This window comes from Vanellus vanellus (genome assembly GCF_965231255.1).
Source record: "Vanellus vanellus genome assembly, chromosome: 1".
Classification (NCBI taxonomy): Eukaryota; Metazoa; Chordata; class Aves; order Charadriiformes; family Charadriidae; genus Vanellus; species Vanellus vanellus.
Window position 1 is genome coordinate 60,663,259 of NC_138905.1, and position 26,346 is coordinate 60,689,604.

Below are 26,346 nucleotides of genomic sequence, written 5' to 3' on the forward strand. Positions count from 1 at the left end.
AAGGCAATTCTTAAGAACCAGTCACAGTCCAAAAGCTGTGATCTCCATCAGGGACACCTCCACGTAAATAACAACACTGAAAACAAAAGTGGCCAAGGAGAGCAGGATGAAGCCTGTGCTCCAGCACCCTCTTGGCCATTTCTGTCTCAATGCCTTCACAGTTTTGGCTCTTCATTAAGTCTGCCACAGTCAAATCATTTTTGAAGAATAAACCTTCTCAACTTTTGAAATGCTAAAGCACAGAACCAGCACATCCCACACGACACCTCACTGGGGAAAGGAGAGCGAGTGCTTCTCTCCCCCTTTGGAGCAGCACAAGGGCTGTTGTCCACCTCTCCCCCAGCAAGGCAGCGGTTTTGTGTTTGCTAGAATATTATAGTGTCAGAAAGTGCAATGAATGAATAAACAAACATATAAAACAAGTGGTCAGGAAGGAGCACAAGGAGTTGTCAGACTTTCTTTGGTGCAACTTTGCTTTTAAATTGTCCTGTTTAAACCTCATATTGGTTAAGGTTTGAACACCATATTCGCTATATAATAGGTCTATTATATATCAGTACACTCTAGGAGAAGCAGAAGTAACCAATATGAGTATGACAAGAGGATACTGGTTTGAGATGGATGTAATTAGAACTGAAGAGGAGAAACAAAAGAATGAGATGCAGGTAGGGAAATACAATAATACCTGAACTACAGGAATATGTCCATGCAACACAGCAAATGTCAGAGCTGTCCAATGGCGGGTCTCAGGGTGGACGGATGGGTATTTATGAGCAGTACTGACAACCTACAAACAAATTAAAGTTATTTTTTTAAAGAGCTATACGTAATAAAATTCAACCTGCCTGAAAGCCAGGCACGTGAGGGAGTAAGTGAAATAGAAAACCTGGGAAAGGTGCTTTATAAAATGATTGGCTTCATTTTTTACCTGCAAAAATTTTCTCAATATTAAAACTGTTCATGCTGATTTGACAGCTTGAATACAGTTCATACCAAATCAAGTCTTTTTACCAACTACTGTAGCTCCACCTAAACCACTGGCCACCAGATACTTTTGCACAAGGTCAAAACATCCACAGCTGGTTACAGCAGCACACACTGGGGAAGCAGGGACGGATCAGGACACTTACAGCTAAGGACCACTCCCACTGACTTCTCCAGACTGCGTATCAACAGCCCCAGGTCTTGGGATGGCTCCAGGCCCAAAGAAATTCTTTCCACGTAAATCAGTATGACTTTCGTCACTGCCATCATGAAAGACACATCACAAGCCCTACACTAGAGTTCACAGGAGTGCTTCCAGGCTCCTCCTCTCCCACCGGAGGCAAAAAAGACAGCTGAGAACTGACGGGGCAGAGTGGCACTTCAGAAATGTTTTCTTAAAACTCCTTTCTACTGCCTTCTCCTGCCTGACTTGAGTTAAAAGAGCAGGGTGGTGACAGTTAAAAGAGATGCAAACTCTATCCTTAGAAAACAAAATGGTATTTTTCACATCGCTCCTTCCATTTTCCACGCCTTAGTGCCTGGTGCCTCTAATGTAGACATTGGGGAAGATGAATAACGCCTCTTTGCTTCAGTTTGCCTGTCTTAAAGATGGGGACATTAATATTGATGAGGTTCAGAGAGATGGCAAAATCTAATGAACGTTTGCAATCCGAGACTGCACACTCAGATGGAGTGTGACACTAAAATTCAAAATCTTATTATTGATCTTCAGAGGAGGACTAAAATCAGAGTACAAGATGCACCATCTCTCTGTCTCATCAGCCAGCTATGCTGTCGCTACCTTGTCTGAAGTACTTTTATCCATGTAGGGGAGCAGGGCCAGTTATTAAATGCTCGGTTGCATTAGCAGCTCGCATTTCCAAGCACTGCATGCAGTGTTTTGCTAGAAGCACACGATTGGGCCCCCTCAGTCCCGAGGACAGGGATGAGGGCGAAATCTGAAGAGCCCATGCAGATCCTGCAGCTTGCCAGAGGAGCAGATCTGCACCAGCACCTGGCTGTTATCGTCCAGATTTGCCAAAAGGAGAGCTCAGAGTGCCAACGGGAGAAGTGTGCTGGTGTCTGAGCACAGGCATGGGGCTTCTTTGGGTCTGGGATTGCTCAGAAGGAAGAGGTTTGCGCAGCTTCAGCCTTGGAGTTTAGGCTGGGGAGCAAGAGCAGCGGAGGGTGAGGATGGGCAGGGTCACGGTTTAGTGAACGCATCCAGCTCCTCCTCAAGCACAGATTCCCACCACTGTTTGAGGCAGCCCACGGCAAAGAAAATTAAGTCATTTTAACTCCTTTGCTCCTTTTTCTTTTGGTTAGAGTTTTTTCCAACTGACATGGTGTTTGCAAAAGACCTGAGGTTGACCAGACTTTTAAGGCCTCAGTTGAGATTTGCTGAACAGCTACAGGTCCCACTGACTCCAGAGTGAATTGCAGCTTCTCAGCACATCTGGAAATTTTTTGCTAAAGATGGGCAATCAAAAAGGGAGGCACCCATCATTTGAGGCTACTTTTGGAAACATATATATATAACTGATTTGCAAAGTGAAAGGGGGAAAATGATGCAGGCACCTGACAGAGTATTTATTTTTGTTCATGGTTGATTTGGCTTTTTTTTTGGCCGTAATTGCCCAATTTGCACAGTTGGTTGTGGTGTGCACAAATCATCTTATAATTGCACACCATAATTATTCACAGTTCTTGTCCCAAAGTGTTTTCATTTGATTTTAGAGCAAACAATCTACAGAAATGAATCAGGGAGGTTCACATTCCTCACTGGAGCTGTTCTCTCAGATGTCAGCAGTTTCAGGAAGACAAAACTGTTTAAATTTGCATTTGGTTCAAGTCTGGAAGATTACTGGAGCAATTGGGAGACTGCTCCTAATGAAAACTTGTCCTAGGAACTATATAATGCCATCTCACCTCTAAGCCGCAGGCAGGGTTAAAGGAGAGATCAGTCTCCATGTCCATCCAGTCTTTGGCGTGCCTATTGAGAGCACTAACAAGGGTTCGAGTATTCAGCTACTGCCAGCCCTTGAGGGTGGTGTGCTTGAATTTGGGGAACTGAAATCATCGGCTGATTTCACATAAGCCACCAAACAGCAATCAGATAGTAACGACTATCAGTCTCTTACAGGTGACATCCATTTCTACTTTTAAATTAGATTTTTTAAAAGTGCAAAATGTCTGGCTGAAAGCAGTGACTACAATTTATCAGCTCACTCAAGTCCAAACAGAACAGATGGAACACAGATAAGTGAAGCAGACAGCTTAATTTACTCATGACCTCAACAAATTGAAACTGGAATCATTACCAAATAATTCTTCTGCGGATTTTCAAGCGGCTCTTTAAAAATGTACATACCTGCATTGCACAGAGTCAGACCACAATCTGTTTGGTGGACAGATTGTCTAAGTTTGTGATGTGCATTCATCAAAGAGACGTTTATATTCTGGAAGCTTCAAGCTCCTCATCCAACAGTTTTTAGCCCAAGGCACTTTGCAAAACAAAACAGTGGAACTTACATAGCATTGTGTGCTGGGCATTCTTAGCTGGAACATCCCAATGCATAGAAATGCTCGAGCTTTGGGAGGTCATCAGACAGGTATTTCTTTTACCCTCTTCATTTTAACTCAGCTGAGATTCAGGGAGTCCTTCCAATATCATTAGAGCTGTGCTCCATGCTAGCGCTAATGCCTGTATTCATCTGCAGTGTGCAAACACAACTAAATCAATATTACCTGGGGGGTAAGTCCGATGACTTGACCCCTTCTGTGCAGTGAATCCCAATGTTAACCTAACGCAGTTTGATTTCACTATTCATTTAAAGTGGTGCCATCCAGGATAAGACAAATTTATTTTCTTTTTAATTCTTGGGACTTTCCCTTTGCTACAGTTTCAGGGGGTAGTTTAAGATGTAAACAAATAACAGAACAAAGATACAACCAACAAAAAGTCCTCACCTCTGCATTCAGATCTGCTCCAGCATCTAGCAGCATCTGCACCATAGCCTCATCACCCCTGACACAAGCATACATCAGTGGAGTCATGCCCTAGTCATTTTTTGGAGTTAAAAAACAAAGGAATTGACAAATTTAACACAGAACTCTCTTTGATTTTTTTAAACAATTATTTAAGTATATATCATCAAGACTAACAGTATGTATTTAAAGAAAGCCATTACCTGTGTTACAGACATGCCCCTCAGACTAGCAAAAGCCAACCATTTTTGTAAAATCTCCATTTTTGTTGTCACTTGGATTGACTGTTTTTTTTTCATGTTATCCTCGGCACCTCAGCGTGCTGAGTGAAACTAGGCTTGTCAGCCTCGCCTCCATTTACATATACTAAACTGAGCATCTTTGTCTTTGGGGGTCAGCAGAATAATGTTTTTATCAAAGCAACCATATTTCCACTGGTGTTTTAAAAAGACAATAATTCTATTTGGTTTTCTATGACAATAATTCTATTCGGTTTCATAAAATCTAACTTTTTAATTATCAAAAAAGCCTTTAAAAACATCCCACACTCCTCTTAAGACAAGTTAAATTTGAGCACAGCTTTTTCAATGCAGATACCGTAAGGGGCTGGAAATGTAAAGGCTTTGTATAGCACTCCCTAGCAAACAAGGACTTAATTTTAAATGAAATGCCAGACAGCATTCTTACAAGTTGCTGGCTCTAGGAAAACATGGCCCTGTTTGGAGGAAAAGTAGATTAAGTGACCCTTCACTACAGAACCACCACAATGCAACTTGTATTAATCTGAAATACCTGCTGTGGCTGATCACCATTTCCCTTAAGATAAGTATTACTGTGGCTGTGGTAATGAGTCCAGATGAAACCATGAAAAAATCATTAAATCTGCCGTAAATTATATCAGAAAAAGCTGCTTATTAAATACGGTAGGGGGTGATGATCAACAGCCACCAGTTGTTTTGTAGTAAATCTACCGCAGCACGCAGCTACCTCTGATGCATGTTTATAGCCTACCTTGAGGTCCCCTGGTAAATTTGCTGTCAGACGATAGCCCATTTGCTGCTGAACCTGAGTGCTGCCATGAAGTGAAATTATATTCAGAGAAACTGGAGTTGCCCACCACGGCCAGACACAGAGCCATGACACTGCTCTTCCTAGCAAGAGCCCAGCATCACTATTTTTTGCTGAACTACCCCATTTTTCCTGTTTGCATGCAGGGCTAAAGGTAGTGGGTGCTTTGGCATGGAAGGGCTGCCCTTTTAAAGAAAATAAAAACTAAGGTTTGTCCCCTGCAAGGTACTTAGAGCCCACTTAAAACACATTGAGAATTTCATGGGATCACATCCACAGTGTACTTATGGCGATACAGAGTAAGGGAATAGGCATTTGGGGCCTCATGCTATTATTAAGTGAGTTCACCCCAGGCAAGGAGAGTTCCTGGGTGACTTGAAGTTACTTGCAAAGAGAATTTGAAACTACTTCAGCTACAGTCAGTGGCAAAACATTTCCTTTGGCAGTCAATAAACACTACAGGAACAAACAGGACCACGAGAATTCAAAAAAAAATGTGTTTGGGCCTTGAAACATGAGGATGGGATAGCTGCTTAGAATTAAATACATGTTCCTTCAACTATTATTTCAATTTCTGTAAGAAGCGTCATTCGGTAATTCAATAAAGTGCACAAGGGTTCTAATCAGATCTGAAGTAAAGAATTTGAAAGCCCCAAGCTGGGGCTGCCCCCTGCAAGACGCAGCACGTGGGCAGTCGTGGTGAAGAACCCTGCAGCAAGGCCCAGAGCAAAGGGTCTGCCTGGGGACTACACAGGCTATTTTGGCCCTGCTGAAGCTGATGAGGGACCTACCACTGACTAAAAGGGGCACAGAATGTCATGCTGCAATATCAGGGTTTTAAAGAGTTAATGAGGTTTCTAACCTCCCCCTCCCTCGCACTGTTGATCCTGCTGCTTTTGGCTCTGCTGGTCCCCCAGGCTCGCTCTGCAGCTCAGCCTTGCGCTGCAGCATCGCTCAGCCCCCTCTCTTTGCACGTGGGAGGAATGGATTTTTAATGAGCCCATCATTAGCGTTCAACACACACACAGGAACACGGTAACAACGTGTACGATCAACACTAAGGGCATTTGGCTTTTGGCAAAGTATAAAACGGCTCTTTTTCTTTCAGCCTTGTATCACTTCGGGCTCTGTCCTGCAAGATGTGGGATCCTACAAGATGTGGGATGTTTGATCCAGCAAAGCATTTAAGCACAGGCTTAACTTTCACTCAAATAGGATGTAAGCATGTGTTCAGAGTTAAGCATATGATTAGGTACTTTGATGAATCAAGCCAGAGTGTTCCCAAGTTTCAGCCTGGAGGACAGAGGAAATATGCTGTGAAAAGTTTACAGGTTCAGACTAACTTAAAATAATAATAATTTTAAAAAGTATAATGTATGAACCTTGGAATGAGCAGTCTGACGCTATTTTCTTTTCTGGGAGTACTGCCCTCTTCTAAACCTTTTCTCAAACGAATCCACAATACTGACTCCAACTGAAGCTACTGAACAGCAACATAACTCACAGCTTTCCTCTCAGAAGACCTAAACCCCTAACAGCCCAGCTCCTGTCCCAAGCGACCACCTCAGGGGCAGCAGCCACCTGCCTCCTGCCAAAGAGGATGCCACAGATCAGGGAACATGCAGCAACACTTTCATCAGGGGCACCAGAAAATTCAGGGGACTCCATTTCAAAAGGAAACAGTAGTATCCATGGCCATTCGTTTTCTTCTGGGAAGGGGAAACCACCTTGGTGAGCATCACAGTCCAACAGACTGCTGCCAGTAGGTAGCACAGAGGCAGGCTTATACCCAGACACAACCACCAGCCTCATGGAGGTGTAACTCCAGGGAAATTTAGGCTCCTCAGTTGGTGGATGTTGGCCACCAACCACCACCAAGTGGGGTAACACTGCAGAGATAATTTCACATCTGGAGGTTCAGTTCAAACTGGGCTGAACTCAATTAAAGAGTGCCAGCAGTTAATCATTTCCTGCCAGGGGTTTGGTGGTGCACATGAAATGCATTGCAGATCCCAGGGCAGTGTTCAGTGGAAGGATGTTCACCTCAAAGCGCCCTGCCCCACTCCACCATTAACAGCATTGAAGCAGTTTTAAGTATTCAAATCAACACTAAGCTCTCTTGGGATCTTCTTCTGGCTTTACCCAACTCAGTTCACTGTTAGGAAGATTTCAGGGGACGTGTTCGCCCTCATGCTGAGTTACCTCAGTACCAATGAACCAATGCAACTTGAAAACACCAAACTTAATGTAGATGTTCACCTAGCAGTGCTTCAACTCAATGCACAGTAATGCAGGGAAAGCATTAAGGTCCCATCTATGTTTAGCTGAAAGCTGGGTCTCCTTTCCTGTGATAAGCAGACAAAACTGTTACATTTCCCAATTGCTTCTTTACGTTTCTATCTCATTACCTGTTCACTCATGCTGTTAATCCCATCCGGCCCCAGCAAGGATATGGCTTGCTTAACCAGATCTGTTCGGCCACAGTTGAGCATCCGGAAACCCAGGTCCTGCTTGAACTTGGCTTCAGTGGCAACTGCATCCAGTTTCCGAGATGCACAAAAACAGTCGTCGATTCTGTGGATTTGAGAAATAAACTCCCTCAGAGGACAATCAGAGGACAGACCTTGCTGTCCCTAGGAAAATAATACTTTGCCCTATCTGTGAAGGATGTAGGTCATGCACACATTCATTCTCCTTTGACCCGCATGTTCAAGGGAAGTGCTGAATGGAAAATGCTAATGCAAGCTAATGGAGACTGCCCTTGGTCTATCTTTCATGGGACAAGTTACACATTTTATAAAAAATTGGGCAAAAAAGCACAGCTTTCACTTCATTTTGTTTCCCTGTTCAAGCAATGCACAACACATTCTCACCGCAAGTTTTCTTTCTGCATGGCAAGGTTATCCAGTCTCCCTCGCCTCTCAAAAGTTTCAGTGGCTTCAGTAAGCTTTGAACTTACATCAAATGGATGTATAATCATTGACAATACAGCAAAGAGAAAATAATGTCACTCCAAACACCTTCAAGGATCTTACAGCCCCAGTAACAGGGAAACCTTTTTGGAGCAGAAAGTGCAAGTTGCAGAATCCAAGACTTGGGGAGGTTGGAAGGGACCTCTGGAGGTCATCTGGTCTAACGCCCCCTGCTCAAGCAGGGCCACCTGTACATCAGGGCACCATGCAATCAGGGAGAAGGCAATCTTGCCAGGTAATCGTGGCAAAACACCACAAATCCTTGCTGGCTGTGTCTAACAGATGAGATGTCATTCTTTCACGGTTTTATTCAAAAGACCTCCAAACTATAAACTGCTCAAGAGATCCATTTCAAAGGGAAGAAGGGCTAGGAGTTACTTAGACAAGATGTGAATCTACAGCTCCAGAGAGAGCCAGGCAATTCAAATCTGATGTTTATCCAACTTGGTTTCATCTTATTAAAAGACAGATTTGCTTTTCTTTCATGCTGAGGAGTGTCTGGGGCAGAGGGTGGAGTCCAAATCCACAGTGCTTTTGGTGTGAACTCGGATAAAGGACTGTTTGGAAAAAAAATCACTTTCATTCTCCAAAAATGCTAGGTCTGAAAACGAGGGGCTACTTATGAATGAAAAACAAAATACAGATCAAAAGTGAAAAAGTCAAGCATACATAAAATATTTGTTTTCTTTTTCATATGTAAAAAAATGCAGCAAACCAAAAGAAAAATATAAACAGCACATCATTATCATTTAAATTTCTTCTTCAAAGTGCTTTATCGGAGCTTTATAAAATATATAACACTGCTCAATATTTAACAGCAATATGCAACGAATATGCTGCTTATATAGAAGCAGTGGTATGTAGTAATAGCTACTGCTCTTCCTCTTTCAATGGAGGAAGAAAAGTGAGATGGAAAATACAAAGTATTTTGATCAAAGCTTCTGCAGGACTTAGTACTGAAACTGGCATCTGAGCTCAAGCTTGGTCTCTGCCGTGCTGGGCCACGACCAGTTGGGAAGACAACAGAAATTTTGTTGATGTTCATTCTCCAAGCTCAGTTTGGGTTTTGACTGCTAAAAAAGTTGATGTCCTAAGAATGCAAACAAGGTACGCTTGGAGTGTCATTACTCAGGGGAAAAAGGACGATGCTTCATCACAACAGTATGCTACAAGATTAATGCACAACTTTTGCTCACAATAAATACACTGTAAAAGCAAGAACAGATTCTGCACCAGTTATATGCCTGCAACAGAGATGAAGAAAGCAACGCAGTAGCAAGGCTGGGTTTTCTGCAATAGTTTCTGAGCGAGTTTAAGGAAAAAGGAAAACCAGCACAGATATGCAGAGCTGAGCTCAATGACACTGAGATCCACGGGAGCAATTGCGGCTTAACACGTTCACACTGTACGGCGCATTTCTGACACAAGAGCTACAGCAACATTTGGTACTTGTTACCCCCCATAGCATGAGATGCTAGAGATCATCTGTGCCCTCCTTTCACGTATGGCAAAGTTAAAGCTTGGCAGGGTGGTGGGGGTTTTGGTGCATGGAGAGAGAGTCTGGACCTCCCAGCCACAGCTGGCCATTTCCAGATGACTCGGGGCTGAAAATGAGGTGGTTCCTTGGCAAAGTGCAGCTATGGAAAGATCTAGACGGCCTCTGAGGACTGCAGAGGTGTCTGCCACTATGAATCACTGCCTGTGTTAAGTCACTGCTTCATCATTTGTACTGAGGTATAGAACATACACTGAATAAAATGGGTCAAACTCAGTGCTGGCAGAGACAGGCAAAGCTTCACTGACGTCAGCCCAGCTCGGTGCATGCAAAACGATAGTTGATGATCTTCTCTTTAAAAAAAAGCCAGATTTTGACCTAGGTTGCACACCCACACAAGGGAGGAAGGAGGAAAAAGGACCTATCTCACCTCTCCTGCACAGGCTGCCCAGACCTCTACTCTGGCCTGCGTTCAGAAGTTACTTATTTCTCCGTAAGAAACTCCTCCATGAGTTGGCTCTGGTCCCCTAAAAGCACGCCAGTTCACCTGCTCACTGTAGCCAAGAAAGGGGACTCATTAATTACTGCTGATAATGGGTATCAGCAAATCAGTACTCCTCAATCTGCTGGAGGGATAAGGATCTTGGTCCAAGAGCCCCAGGAAGCTACAGCTGTTCAAACACTGCAACAATAACACGGATGCAGAGGGGTGCCTGAGCGGCACGGCTGCGAGGATACTACCACCGATGAAGTGTGATCTAGACCAAGTACCACAAAGCAAGAAACCGCAACTCACTACCACTACCAGTGGCCCACTGCCTTTTTGGACCTCAAAAAGGACCCATTGTGAGTATAGCCCTGATTTATGGGATGTTGCAAAGGAAACTATATGGCGAAATTTGATATAGATCATTGCTGGTGCCACTGTTGTCATATGTTGACTAATAAAATGGATAGTGATCAAACTGGGGAGTTTAATAAAAGCATGAAGCAAGGGAAAGGAACGGAGGATGCTTCAGAAAAGAAAGCGTAGCAACATCTCAAAAAGCCAGAGAGATGAACGAGTTAAGGAAAAGGAGATTTAACATGTACAGATAAAAAGCAGTAAAGAGACAGATCAACAATGACTGGGAACTACAAGTACAGAATAAGAGAACATAGCATCACTTTTAACACTGGAGAAAGCCAACTGGGAAGATGGTACAGAAGACAGACCGAGCAGTTGCATTTCAAAATGAGAACTGAAAAATAATAATAATAATAATAATAATAATAATAATAATAATAATAATAATAATAATAATAATAATAATAAAACAAACCCAACCCAAATCCATCAAAAATCAACCCTAAGCCACCACAGCACTGCCTTTGCTCCCAAGTCCTCTTTCATACCATTAACTGCATAATGTTGATTCCAACAGGAGCACAGGGCCTCTGTTCCGTATTACACTGTATAAGGGGATGCTGCTCCATCACAGATATCATCCAGAACTGCTAGCATTAAAAGATGCAAGATAAAAACGGAGGAAGGGAGCAGCACCCAGGCTTGACTCACTCAAGATTTCTTAACTTTGGACTGCAACGAATTCACTGACAAGCTATGAAGAGGTGGGAAAGGGATGGGAGGAAGCTTGAAAAACAAGGTTGACGAGGAACAGTTAAGTCAGCTAAATATACAGGGTCACTTTTTAGAGCTGTGAAACCGTGCCTGCAAAGCAAAGGAAGCCAGCATAAGCACAAACAGAGCTGGAAACCTCCCCAGCTGCACAGTCAGTTCACGGCCCTTTTGCCAAAAAGTCTTCGTGATCCTTCCAAGCGCACAGGAGGCTGACACAAGCCTGGCAAGTGGGATGTCCCCTCCAAGGCCACCTTGGTTTGCTGCCAGATTGTGCTGGCTGCCAGCGCTCACTCGGGTCTTCCTTTCCCCAAGACCTCACCTTGCAGAAAAGGCACTTTTTCATCAAAGGGGCAGGGAAGGCTGGCGGGAAGAGCAGAAGACCACAGCATGCCAACGCTCTTCTCCTCCTCCCTTCCCTGGGGACAGTCTCAGGATGGCAGGACATCACCACCCCGGATGCTGGCTGGGTCAGGTGAACTTTGAGGTCCCCCCCGGCTGATACAGTGACAAAGGTAGGACTGGCCGGCATCCTTTGAGGGTGAAATCCTCTCGTAAAAAAAAAAAAAGAGTCTATTCTGGATTCCCCTACTCAGCAACCTGTGGGGCTGGGCAGGCTCCTTGGCACCACCACCGCTGTACACATGCTCCCACTCCCAGAACGGAGAAGTAACATGCACGAATTAATAACACACACTGATCACAGTCCTTGTGCTCGAGCAAATCCACCCCTCTAACTCAGGGGTTCAATCACACAGCCAGTAAACTCCCTAACTTGTGCCTCCCTACCTTGAATCAAGCAAACAATTGCCTTTATAAAGTAAAAGGAAAATTAGAAAGGCGTGAAAACATCTTGATTTTATATTTGTAGCAAAGCTGTGACCACATTTTAATTTACAATGCAATACAATTTTCTCCCAAGTCCTCTTTTAATTCCTCACAGATATTGCTTCTACAGCAGTTATCTTCAAGATCATTACAATGTTGCCACTGCACATAATTAACTTACTGTGGCTGTATATGGGGAATGCCATGGTAACATTAATTATTTGCAAATGGTCACTGTCAAATGCTGCACGGTGACCATGACACTCTCGTACACCGAAATACTCAAACCTCTGAAAGGAGTCAAAGATAATTTTCTTCATTTATAATGGGTGCTAGCAGTACCACAAATTATTTTTATCTTTTCCCAAACTCACATTACAAAAACATAATGCAGCACTTCTACAGCAATGGTTTAAATGCAAAGGATTTTTTTCATTTTCACTCAGACTGGCTAAGACAGGGTCTGTGTGGATCTTTAATAAGTTACTCATGGATTGAACACATTTGGGAAAATGGATGATTCAAAGGCAACGTGTTTCCATCGTAACTGGTAGACACAGCAGCTCTCATTACATACCTTTTCAATTATTTGTTCTTTGGGAGGGGATTATTGCTATAGTCAGTAGTAGACAATAAAAAAAAAAAACCAAAAAGAAACCAAAAAACAATGCTCTGTATGTTACCAAAAAACACGTAGGAACATTTTAATCATGTTCTAAATGATACGTGCCAGCACAGCATGCTAATAGTTGATTCAAATGAAACGGAGTGCAGACTGTGATGACCATCAAGACAAATGCTCCCCTCCACTGAAATGAAAAGATTGTCGTTCTGATAGCCAAGCACCAAAACCTTGTTTGTCCACCTGGGACTCGATCGCCAGCCCTTTCAATTAAAAGAATGATGGATTTTATTCAGTCTGTCTGTGTCCTAAATATGAATGAGGCCTTGAGTCAGAAATTATAGTTCAGCTGGTTGGAAGTCTGGAAGGAGTCATATTTTAGCCAGCAATATACATGCATTTGCAATGCTGAATTTCTTGGGGTCAGGGGTCACAGTTTTGATCTGGGTATGCACAGCCCGTAGCACAAAAGGGCCCTGTTCCTTGCCTGGGGCTCTTCAGTGAGACTACAGACAGAAACGGCAATTGCAGGAGCGGCAGATGATTTGATTTAAATTTGTGAGCACTCTTTTTTCCACTGTGGTGCTTTAAAAGGGACTATAATGCTGATATTAATAGGACTGCAATATAAATACTATATGGAGGCAGTTATTTGCATTTTTAGTTTTGGAGAGAGGGAAACATAAGCACAAACATGTTGATCAAAGTGATGAAGAGCATTACATTTTAAGGCAGACATAAAATATCACCATTTGCTTTAATCAGGAGCCAAATTAAGACAAAAAAATAAAATACTCTGGATATTTATTAGCCAACTCTTATTCTTGTCAAAGGCCTGAGAAGAAATTGGTTACAGATACTGGAAAATACATTAAAAAAGTGATGTGACTATCAAGTCAAGACCCAAATCTACATTTCAAAACACTCTTAATATTACAGTCCCATGTATATAGGCCAGGAACCATGTTCAAAAGTGAATCTGACTTCAGATTCTGAACACATCATAAGAAAATTTGGGTGCAGGTTCATCTTTCCTATAACTAGACAGCACAAGCCTTCGCTAATGAGTGGAAGACTCTGTTATCTGTATCCTGATTATTATATTCAGGAATGTGTACAGAGACAGAGCATATGACACAGCAATGAACTTGCTTGCAATGGGACAAGTATGGATCCTAAAGCCCGTAAAAATGCAACTGTGTTTTGCCCTAAAAGTGAAGGAGAACATGAGGGCAGGGTCCTCCCCTTCAATAATTTTTCTTATTACTGTTGTCTTGAAGCAGCCAGTTGGCAAGAGAGGTTGAGATTCACCTCAGGAAACCTGTGCTCTACCTTTTAAGTAATAAAATCTCCTTCATCCACTGGCACCATCTGCCCCAAGGGACTGCTGGATTTTGTCAAGTAGCTTGTTTGCTACTGCTTGCTGGTTTGGCATTTTTGTGTCTAATTACGGCAATAGCCACGGCTGGTGTTAAAGGATTAGTGAAAATTTGTGGAAAGAACAAGGACATTCAAGGAGCTAGGCAAACACCAACCGCCCCTACTTAAAAGCGGCTGTATCTCATTAAATAGCAGAATTTCTTAGGAATTTTCTACTCTCCCTCTCCAGAAACTCAGCACCTTACCCAGTGCGATTTAAGAGAGTGAAGAGCAGTGGAAATGTTTTTCTGCCTTCAAATCTCTATTTATTAAAGTCTATTTATATTTTCATGCTCTAGTACAAGCACAGGATTTCCATAAATAAAACATTAAATGCAACTCTTCCTCTTTTCACTTTCAAGTTAGAACTACTTATGTGTGGTATAGTATTAAGATGACACAACAAATGGTACAGACTGCTCGGAAAGAACAAAATAGCACATCTTCCTTTTACGTTGCAGTGTTTTTCCCTTTCCACAGTCTTAAGAAAACTCCACAATGAGCCAAGGATGCTGCCACGTTAAATAAGCTTCAGTCTTGAGGTAGTTAATACTATTTTCCTAGAGAGCCTTCAATTAAGAGGGATGGTCCCAGACAGAAAAGCAGACTTCAGTTATTCTCAGGCAAAGGCTAATTGGAAATTATGACTGATTTTCAATTGAAGACGGGTTTTCAGAGGCACTCAGACACTGCACTTGCCCGGAGACCTTTCTGGATCGGAGCTGTAAATGCAGCTCAGAGCCCTGGGTGAGGCTGCGACAGGGCAGCAGCTGCGGGAACATATGGGACTGGAGGGTTAACAAACCCAGCCCTACGCAGCAGCAAGGCTCGGATCATCTACACTTTCAGTTTGAACTTAACTCGTGACCTAATATCCACATATTCCTGTGTTCGCACTGCACTTTAAATAGAGTGTAATTTTCCTTCCACAGTGTTTACTTCTGATGAATTTCTAGAGAATAGTCACACACATTCCCTCAGCGCCCACTTCGCTCAGCAGAATTAGCCCCTTTCTCCCAGCCTTGATCCATGAGAACATTTTGTCAAAACTCAAATCACCCCAGCCCATTTCTCTGTACCTGCTCCAATGTGAATATTTTCTTGACCCGGACACAGGATTTGCGATTCTACATCACTTCCTACCACTTTCACGTACAGAGGCACCAATATTTTCCTGCTTCTACTGGAAAGACCTCTCCCATTGCATCCTCAAAATGTATTTGTTTCTTTTCATGGCTGTGGAAAAATCCACTTTTGTGGCTTACAATCATTCTGAGATGAAATACTGCTCTCCAGTCATTACCACCACCTTTCCAATACTCAGCTCCCAATACACTATATATTATACTGCATTTATAGCGTATATGTTACATATACACTGCAGTGTGTATTTTTCTAATCAGTCTCCACGTGTTTGCCTTCCATTTGTGGAAACTGCATTTCATCCCATTTCTTTTGTCCCAGCCCTCAAGGTCATCCACTTTTTCCTGGATGATTTCCCAAACTTCCTCTGTCAGGACACTGCTTCTCAGCATCGTGGCATCAGCAAATTTTAACTTCATGAGCACACTGCTAAGATTTGTGCCAAACCCCTTTCTGAAAATTAAAAAAGACGCGTTTTTAGGATGGAGAACTGCAGATCTCTGCTTGTAACCCCACCGCAGCCAACCCAGCCCTTGCTACCTCTCTTGAAGCCAGCCCGTGCTCACTCTCCAATTCCTTTACTAATTCCTATCTTCTCCAGCTTAACTAATAGCTCCCTGCATGCACTGTATCAAATCGTTAACTCAAGTCCAAATAGATGAAATCTACTGAATTTCCTTGGGGTAGAAAATCAGTTATCTTATCAAAAAGTTATTAGATTAGTCTGGCATGATCTATCTTTAGAAAATCTGTGTCACATTTTATCCCATTTTTCCCTCAACAACATGTCTTTAATCAGTCTTTGCTTGAAAAAACATTCGAAGGTCTTGCACTAACAGCCTGGAATTTTCCTCGGATCGTTTTTCATCCTTTTCAAAAGTTGGGCATTACTATTATTAATTTTTAGAGTTATGGCACTACTCTGGGCTTTTTCCAAAATATTTCTTTCCGACCCTCTGATTTTGTGAGGCAGCTCTTTCTCATCACTGGGATAGAGGTTATCTGATCACTCCAATTTGAGTGCATTAAGCTGCATGATTTGCTGTCCTTTTAATTACAGTTTTTCCATTTTCATAACCTTGTTGCTATTTTTTATTTTTCCCCAGGATTTTCTTCCCGAAAACAGAGGCAAAGTATTCACTTAAGTTCGTGGGTGATGGCCTCTGTTGGCACTGATGCACACCTCTCTCAGGTGCCTTCTCAAGGACAGCACCTACAGATACCGATTTCACCTCTGTACTCCTGCAAGACAGGAGAAAAATGCGTAACGTCTATGGTCAGGAGCAGAGATGGGACCCAGACTCACAGCCAGTCAGAAAAGAAAAGGGATATTTGCTGCATTCACTATACGTGAGCCCAGCATCCTCAGGGAACCCAGCCACAACTCAGAAATGCTGCGGAACTGTATGAGCAAGCAACTGAAGGGGATCAAGTTATCACGGCTCTCCATCTGTGCACAGGCACAAGCCCTGTCGTGCCAGCTCCTGCTCTCCCCAGCTCTATCTTGACCGACAACGATGCTGCCACCTCCAACTAAATTTAACTGGAACATCGGGGGGGCTCTGACCGCACCAGTGGGGTCGGCATGCAAATCCCATTGCCTACCTCTGTCCTCCAGCATCCCCCAATAACCGAGGCCTGCAAACAAGGGACCAGCACCCTGGTGGTACCAGAGCCCGAGGGGTCTCCACAGGTTGCACATCAATATGGGATGGGGCAAGAAGAAAAAAGACCCCTATGGGACTCCACCCATGAGGTGTCTGATGGCAAAAATGCCATTTCCCATCACTGCCCTTTGGGTACTGCTGCCAAAAAGGACTTTAGACGTCTTTACGGAATTGTCTTGGGCTCCTCCTGCCAGCACCCGCCTCCAGTGGAGCAGCTATGGCCTGTCGGGGATGGTAATGAATGCCACAGGGAGCAACCCCACTTCTCCACCATACAAGAGAAAGTCACAAGCCTTTTCTTCTATGGATAAGAAGAAACCACTCCTCAAGGTGACTAAACTCTGCTTCTTCTACAAATCCCAGCCAGGAGCTTCGTCACAGCCTGCTGGGCAAGTGGACAGGGCACTAATGAGCATAAGAGGGAGTCCAGACACCCCCCTGTGGCTGCAGAAAAACACCCAGCCTCACAGGTAAGACATCTGGAGGACCTCAGTGCCATGAGGCCACATTCAGGTGTTCCTCTTCATTCAGACACCAGGAAGGTCCCTTGGACACGACACGGGCTAGGTCAGCAACCCTGCAGGGCATTCCTTCCCCAGCCAAGCTGAGGATCAGATATCCAGCTGAGACGTTTAGGGTTCAGGAGCCAGAACCTCATCCTTGGACAGCGCAAGCTGAGATCTCCTAAAACACCTCCCTCTGCACCACTGGAAGCACCAGTAGTGAGGATGCTGCTCACTTGATTCCCTTCAGCAGAGCACAGAGTCTTTCTCGGCAGCGAGAGGGCTGCTTGCCAGGCCTAAAAACACCTGGGAAAAGCAGCTTTCCCCAGAGAGACTAGAAAGGGGACGACCTGGAATCTAAGAGGCAATGCTGAAGGTAGAAGAAAGTATTAAAAATAACATGTAAGAACAGCCCTTCATAGAGGGGAATTGCACTCAGGCCTGTGGATTTTTCTTCAATTTTTGCCATTTCTGGATATCAGAATGAACATGTGTGCCGGCACACACACTTGCACCCCAGACTTTATCCCTCTTTTAACCTCTGACTGGCCAGAAAACAGCCCTTTATCCAGTCAGGTGCAGAAGTGACCATGTAACAGCCTCCCACATGATATTACCACCTCTCTCAGTTACATTTGTTCCATCTTTACATCCTCGAGGATTGCCATGATATATAGCCACCAGAAACGAAGACACTGACCCTGATAAAAAGCACGGCAGCCTTTGTGCTGAGCAATACAGGATGCTCCTCCCTTGCTCTGTTTCTCTGCCATCAGCCTCCAGTCCCCACATGTGGTCATCCATTAGCAATCCTCCCCAGCACATGTCTAACACATTGGGGTTTTTTGTTGTGTTGGTTTTTATTTAAACAAATGTCCCACAGAATGGAGGGAGACATGCAAAGAGCTTCTTGTGTTTAGGTGGAGCAATTGGAAAGGTACCTCTTGCAGAGGCGATGATGATGAGCAGCCAAAACCAGGCATCTGTTTGCCGCCAGCCAGACCCAATGCAGACTGAGAAGCGACATTACTTTATCGCCGGAGAGCAGCAGGTCCAAGACAGTTGTTGCCACCGTGCCCCTTTTTGGCAAAAAAATCACCTTAATCCCCTGATGCCTTCATTAATAAAAAATCTACAGCACGGAGCAGAGCACCCAGCTTCACCAGATTTATGCCAGCAGAGAGCTACTTTGCACACAGATCTCTGCTGACTACATCCAGCCGCCTCAGGTGGCCCAACAGGGCCTGGGCACAGCCGAGGCTTTATTTAAGTCAGGTCTCCCACTATGACAAAGAGTATTTTGGACACAATTCGGGCTTTTGTCTCAGCTAGCCGTTGTGCATCCAGCAGCCAATCCATCTGTGAAAACTACCTCCTTGCAAAAGGCAGAGACAACTGCTCTATTTAAAAATTCCAATCCTGGGGGAAGGCAAACGTTTACCTCTCTACTCACCTCCCAGGGCTGGGGAAAGGGAAGAAACTTTCTGGCAGGTCTGCTGCTGTAAAATGAAGAGAGATTAGGAAGGAGGCAGGCAGCTCCTGCCCCATTCCAGCTTACCTCACTCCTCTACCCAGAGCAAGAGCAGCTCCTCTTTCAGGAGATGAAAACATTGCAAGAAATTAAGGCAAAGGATTTTTAAAAAAGGATCAGAAGAGGGGAGAAAGAGAGGAAGTATTCAAATGAAAGGCAGGAAGAAAGCAGAGATGATTTACAAAGCCGCATATCAGGAACCTCACTGCTGGAGTATGTGATTGTGCTGGGAAGTGTCAGACGAATCTGCTGGGAGACCTCCGTGCTGTAGTTCAAGATAAGAAACTGAACATTTGGTTTTTATCCGAACTGATCCTGAACTTCATAGCTTTTGAGATCCTGCCAATCTCTCTCTCTCTCTCCCCCTCTCCTTGTATGTGTTTTTCCAGCGTGGAAGCTGGTTTAGCTTTATGAGTTTGCAATGACAGGTTGTGAATCAACACTGTGAAATGATGCAATATCACATGGGACCACGGGAACTTTTGGGTTCAGGTCTCTGTATTCTAGAGACTAAAGAAGAATGCTAAGAAAAGCCTAGAAATTGAAGCTGTTTCAAGGTTCTACTTATTAAGCCAGTTTTATAAAAGTCACAAAATATACCAAGCTAACTGCATTTAAAATCCTCCCGCTGTCACCCATCACACAGCTTATTTGAAAAGCCATCCCCTGCATAGTTGTTGGATTTTCTCCCCCCCTCCAACTGTTTGCATTTATGGAATTGATGCTTCCTGAGGAGTTGCTAGTTGGAAATACTCCCTCCCTAATGGGGAGGCATGAAAGGTTGGTGCTTGACTTAGTGAAAATGAGAAGTTCTGAGGGTCTGCACTGAATACAAAATAAAAAATTACAAGCTGCAAGGTTTCAAATTAACATCCTGATGCCTCAACATTATTCTTCAGAAAAGCTCAGTCCTTCCTTTGATCTCAGGATTACAGGCAGACGGGCCCTGATTCTCAGCTACCTAAAGAACCTGATACACTACACTGGCAGTACGCACAGACCTTAAAATAAATCCAAAGTACAAGGACACAGCCACTCTGCCAGCACAGCAGAGTGAGATTGTCATTTTGGGACATCAGTGGGTGAATCAGGCCCCTGCAGTCAAATAAGGGCACATCGCAAAAGCTGGTCTCTCTAAAATCCAAAATTTGTCTCAGGAATTATTTCTCTTTTCATTCCCACCTGATTAATCCCAGGCTGTGCTCTTCAGGCTCATTCCCACTTGCAAGACAAGCAGGACAACAGCAATCACTTCTATTCTTTATGAAATGAATTCTTGTTGGCAACTTTAAACTAAGTGTTGATTTGTTCCTCATAATTAATAAATTCTTCTGCAGCATAATACAACTCTCCCTAACTCCTGGAAAATTGCCTAACAGTTGACGGCATGTTATATATACATATACGTGCACTGACAAAATACAACTTTAAGAATGGTGTGTGTATATATACACACGTTGACAAAATAAAAATGGTATATTGTCATTTTTTAATCCACAGATATTTAACTGTACCTTAATTTTTAAGACAGAGGAGGTAGAGTAGAAACATTATTGCCCTATCTGCAATCCTACCCATATACTGGAAGAGGAATTAAATTAATTGTGCCTTTTCAAAACCAAGTGCTAGGTCTTCAGAAAGTGCATAGTACCCGTAAGTCCTGACATTTCAGTAGGGACACAGAACACTGTACTTCTGGAAACGAGGGCCAAGATGGTCACACCAAAGGGAAGCAATTACAGCCAAGATTTGAAATCTGAAACGCTCAAGATATAGCGTTCGAAATTCAACATATTTCTTCAATTAAATATTGAATAACTGCGACTAGAAAAGGCCTATGCAGGTCTTGAAGTAAAGTAAAATACTCCATGGTGAAAGAGCATGTCAAGGCCAGAGACAACAGAAGGCAGCTGCTCCGATGCAGGTTGTCACAGCTAATCATGTAGATCACCCCTCTGTTTTCTGTGTTGCAAGAAAGAATGCACCTACTGCTGTATGAAGAGGCACACTGCTGAAAATTGGGGTTTATGTACAAATTTGTGAAGCAGTAACAATGAGTAATTTCTACTTTGGCAGATTCAGAATGCCTTTCCATATGAAAATTGAAACCAAATATATTCTTGACTCCAGAACAGCTCTAGATCATGCTTTTATACATGTATATGATAATAAGGCAAAACAGACACTAAAAACATATCCTGGCAATAAATACTTTAAGACTTCATTACAAAACCAAAAGGTCACATTTGATACACGAAAAAGTCAAATTATCTAGGCTGACATTTACAACTAATTTGAACCGACATTAGCATGAAAAATACAATTTTACTGCAAGAGGTAGTCTTACCCATGAGTTTAAACGTGCCCTTTAAGCATTAATGCTGAAAACAAAGCCCTGAAAAATATCTGCAGCCCTGCCAATTACATTTCAGTATTTTATAGCAAAGCAACGTGAAGCACACAATTAGCAGAAGATTTCAGCCCCTCATTAGCAAGCAGAACCTAATAGTAAGAGAAAGAAAAAAGACAACCATATGTGCAGATTACGGGCTCGATCCAGCTGTGAGATATTCAGGCACCCATCACCACGCAACCGGCTTATCCACGGATGTGAGCAAATACCAGGAGCCGATTTTGCAACGCACACAGCGACGAGCCGGAGCATCCATGCACCTCTCAAGGCAATAACAGAGCCCTCTGCCTGCCTGCTCGCTTGCTCGCTGTCACTAGGAAAGAGAGACACGTTTTGCACAAAGCAGCCGATATTCTTTGTGGACTTACTTTAACTGTCGAGGTTCGCAGTCAACTCCCGGCAGCAAGAGCCTCGCCGCCTGCCGTACGTCATCGCTGTCCACCGAGAAACTGCGACGGTGCCCCGCGTGAGCCACGGCAACCCGTATCCACTCCATCAGGGGAGGCAGCACAATGAACGGCCTGGGGAAGCACACAGACATGAACGCTACAGTACACTACCATCAAAATAACAGGTACACGAAGAGAGAGCAGGGGGGTGCGTGTGTGTGCATGTGTATATGTATGCGTGAGAATATATATATACACCGAGAGAGAGAAGGAAACAAGCGAAACGAAAGCACAGGAGAGCAGACCAGCTCAGCAAATTTCAAGCAGGTCTAAATCAAGATGTCTCACCCTGTCTCCGGAGCAGGATTATTTGAAGAGTGAGATTTATGAGGCACGGTCATTTACGGGGCTCCTGTCAGGTCAGTGCACCCGCCCGGCAAGCCCTCCCGCCCCCCTTCATCCTTCGCACGGTGTATCCCGAAAAGAGGGCAGGAGCCTGGCACAGGACCACGTCCTGCTCTAGCTGACGCGCCACTTCGCAACAGGGATGGGAGAATGAACCAGGGCAAAGAGAGGGGATTCCCCCACCCCAGGATGCCAGGGATGGATAGGTCACGCGTGAGGAAGTCTTCAGCACCTCCTGACAATGCAACGCATGCCTCGTGCTCAGCACTGAAAGTGGGGACCTTTACAGCTGTAAAGTCATACTGCTGTATTTTGGAGGTTATCAGTGAGCAGCATCAGAAACCAGGCTGTTTCGTTTCACTTTTTAGCTTACTGTTGCTTGTATCAAGCCACCACCCCTTTGGGTACCAGCTGTTCTGCCACTTGAGCGAAAATACACAAAACCAACCCCCAAAGTGGATGGTGGGACTCTGAGACATAGCCCCCACTTGAGCAAAGCACAGACGCTGTCGGAGACATGGTCCTTTACTCCACAAGACCTGGACAGCCCTATGTCCTAGCAGGAGATGACCATGCCTTGTGTGAAGCACACAGCATACAGTTAGCCCCATCTACGCTAAAAATTATTTGGGGACCAAGAGAAAAAGGCCAAACCTTAAATGAGAACCATAGCTTCAAGTCCTAGATGGGAGTTAAAAGAATAAATATCTGCAGCTGAACATCTTGGAAGGCCGCTGCCTGTTAGGTCAAGGTGGACAAAATCCCCAGAGCAACACAGGCTGCAGCAACTGCCCTCCCATCCCCAACAGGTTTTCATTCCCACTTCATCACCTAGCTGGGCTGTCCAAAATGGGTGTCTCCTCTGCAGCTGTACGCAGGAGACAAAGTCTGTGCGGGGAGGGATGAGGAAGGGTAGAAGAAATCTCTCTTTATAAAACTATACTATAAAATTCTAAAAATTGTAAAATCATTAAAAAATAATAGATCTGTCCAAGAGCTACTTGAAAACTATGCTGAAAGTCCTGTATTTAGTCTGGAGTGCTGAAAACAAGACACAGTGAAACTGTTTCATGCACACTGTGAAGTAGATACCATGGCTAAGGGATGTTCACAGACTGCTATAATATTAAAAAAGAAAAAAAAAAAAAAAGGAAACAGATGAAAACTTCTAAATGGCTACTGTCCTCAAGGAATGTCTGTAATTAACCTGCTCTTGCCTTCTTCTTCTGTAGCTTTTTCTTTTGTCTCATTTCCTATGCATCTCCTTTTCACCTCCTCTTCAACTGTATATTCCCCTGTTTATTAGCTCAGTATATCATTCTAACTGGAAATGTTCTTTTTAGTGCAACATCATCCCCTACTTTTTCTCCCCTCCCTTCTCCTTTTCCTGCAATATTGTTTTCTCTTACTTGCTTTTTCTTCTGCGCTACCTTTTCATGGAGGGGGAAGAAAAACGAAAAAAAAAAAAAAAAAAAAAAAAAAGTCTGGATTAGGTGCCCAGTAGGCAAATACTTTACATTTTAAATATATAACTTTACCCCCAAAGGATCTACCCTGAGAAAAATTATTTAAGAAGATGTTGATTCTGGAATATCCTTTTCCTATTTATAGGTCTTTATGCCATTTATTTCTCTTTTGAAGACTTGACTTTACATAGCTCTGGTATTAATATTCTTGAGGAGGGATGAGATATTTCACAAGCGCCGAAGGACACAGAAGCCCTGAGGCCACCAACTTTCCCTGGGACGCCGGGCTCCCAAATCCCACAGGTGCTTAAATGAACAACCTCCTTTTGAAATATGACATCTTTGGCTGACTTGCCACTTTCATCGTTATTCTATTCAAACATTGCCATCACCTCAAGACCAGGCTGCATTTGCTTCCAAGGCTTTTTGCTTTCCCCAGACCTGTCACGGCCACGTAAGGAGGCAGATAAGGACAGAACACCTTCTCCCAGAGCTTCCCCCAAATGATTTCCATAACCCAGCTCATTTGTCGTGATGGTGGCAGCAGTCAGAGGAGGGAGAGGGGAGAAGCAGGGGTGTATCTGCTCCTGAAAGGCGACCTGCTTCCCAGGTCACCTGTGACACACGTCCTCTGAGCAGAAGGGACCCTTCTCTTGCAGCGTTAAGTAGCTGGGGACAAGTGATCAGTGGGAGTTGTTTTCATCACTTGCTGAGCAAACAGCAGAAAGGGAGCTGCAAATCACACTGGAAGTGTAAAAATGCATATAGTTACCCCCAAAACTTGGTGCTAGGAAAACAACTAAAGGGAAACTCAATTCTAGGTTATGGTTTGCATGAGTAAACATGGCCTGGATGAGAGAAATGAAGATAGGCTTGTATGAAGCCTTCCTGTAACATCTGCTGGGCAAACAGAAGAACAGAGGGCCATGGCTGAAGGGCCATGACTTGGGGGTTCACGCTTTCTTCTCCTCTCTCATGCAGGTCAGAAACTCACCCAGCAGAAAATCTGCCCACCACAGTATGGCCAGAGCAAATAAAATTATTTACAGGGACTGTGACAACTGCACTATAAAATGGGCACAAGCTTGAACATAGTTAGTTCCATCTTAACATGAGGAGGAACTTCTTCACTTTGAGGGTAGTGGAGCACTGGAACAGGCTGCCCAGAGAGGTTGTGGAGTCTCCCACTCTGGAGACGTTCAAAACCCGCCTGGATGCTGTCCTGTGCAACCTGTTGTAGGTGACCCTGCTCTGGCAGGGGGGTTGGACTAGATGATCTCCAGAGGTCCCTTCCAACCCTGACTATTCTGTGATTCTGTGAAAATTGCTATTTTTTTCTTCTTTCCTGGTCTTGCAAACTTCAACAGAGAAATAGAAATGAACATGGCTATTTGGTGCAATAAATCCCAAAAGGGAAGAGAATTGGTGTTTGATGGAAGCAGAGGGATTTTCTCTAAAGCCCAATTTCAGTCCATACATGATGACATGGAGCTTGCTCAGAATATATTATATTCCTTTTTCCAAGGCAAAAAACCCGCTATCGCTGCATATCTGAGCACGTCAGGGAATTTGTATTTTGAGAAGGGAACCAAATATGGTTGAGTGCAATAGGTTAAAAATACCCTTTCAAGAGTCTATGCACCACGTGAAGGGGATTTTTTTTTTTTAATGTTGTTTGTGTGCCAAAAGAGAAAGAGGAACACAAAGTTTTAGGGAGGTGACAACCCACAAGACAGCATGACATCAGCAAGACACATTTCACTTTTCAAATGGCACCGTGCAAAAACAAATGCATCACATCATTGGTGCATACATGGATTTCTCTCTGCCATACGAAGGCAGGCAACAAACCAGGAGAGTTCGGTACTTTTGTGTTCTAGGGCAGACACATAGCAGATAAGTCACCTAGTTATATGTTTTGGAAGCACATACCTTAATTAAATTAAACTAACCACAGTAGGAACGTGCTGGGCTTGACTCTGCCTGAACGATGTGGAAAGTCAGGAGCAATGCGACTGCTGCAGAAGCATCTTACAGGGCTACAGATAAGTGAGCACTCTGATCTCCTCCTCCAGCCTATCTTTGTACCAGAGCTTAACTTTAAACACATGCTCCCATCTTCTTTAATTCACTGCAGTTCAAAGTTAAGCATGAGCTTAAGTAATGTCCCAAATAAAGGATGGATTTCCGCACAGGCTTGTATTTTCCTAAACTGTCATCTAAGGGGAAAAACATGCCAGATGGGCATGCAGGGAGAGGTCTCTGCACAGAACAATCCCCATCCCACGCAAAAGAGCTGGGAGGTAAGAGAGGGATGGGGGAGGCCAACAAAAAGCAGATCCCAAAGGGCTGAACCCTTCTGGGAGCTGTCTCCCTGGTCCTTGGCAAAGGGACAGCTGGCTTCTCTTGGAGCATGCCCTCCCTGGGTCCCTACTTCAACAGAAAACTGAATAATCAGCGCCCCACAAATCCCCACATCCCCCCTTCTTCCTTCCACACAGCATCCCTCCCCATTCCCTCCTGTTGCCCCATGCTCCTCTTACAGCTATTTCGGGACAGCTTGGGGACCCATGAGCTCCTGTGCCTTGTGGACATCTGCAGGCAATACCTAGCCAGCACCCCTCCCACAACCACTCGCCTTCCTCTCCTGTCCCAGATATCACACGTCCTTCTCCATATTGACCTCAGATGTAGCAGCTCCCCACCAGCATCCACCCATGCCTCTCCCCGGCACCCTCCCTCCGGACTGGGGCCCACGACCCCTCTGCACCTGACCAGGCATCAAACCTATCTCGGGTTTTGCAGGGCTGATGTCTCTGGGGCACTTCAAATTAC

The 26,346-nt window shown here is 44.0% G+C and overlaps 1 protein-coding gene across 2 annotated transcripts in view; it reads right to left on the minus strand.

The window, feature by feature from the left end:
- Positions 1-26,346, minus strand: part of ABTB3 (ankyrin repeat and BTB domain containing 3) — a gene marked incomplete at both ends in the record, with an annotated part of 177,620 nt that overhangs the window by 27,441 nt on the left and 123,833 nt on the right. For both annotated transcript variants that reach the window (XM_082495626.1, XM_082495625.1), the window contains 4 exons: positions 686-787; positions 3,955-4,044; positions 7,449-7,614; positions 21,620-21,772. In XM_082495626.1, coding sequence (XP_082351752.1) covers positions 686-787; positions 3,955-4,044; positions 7,449-7,614; positions 21,620-21,772 — 511 coding nt within the window. The remainder of the gene's footprint in view (positions 1-685; positions 788-3,954; positions 4,045-7,448; positions 7,615-21,619; positions 21,773-26,346) is intronic.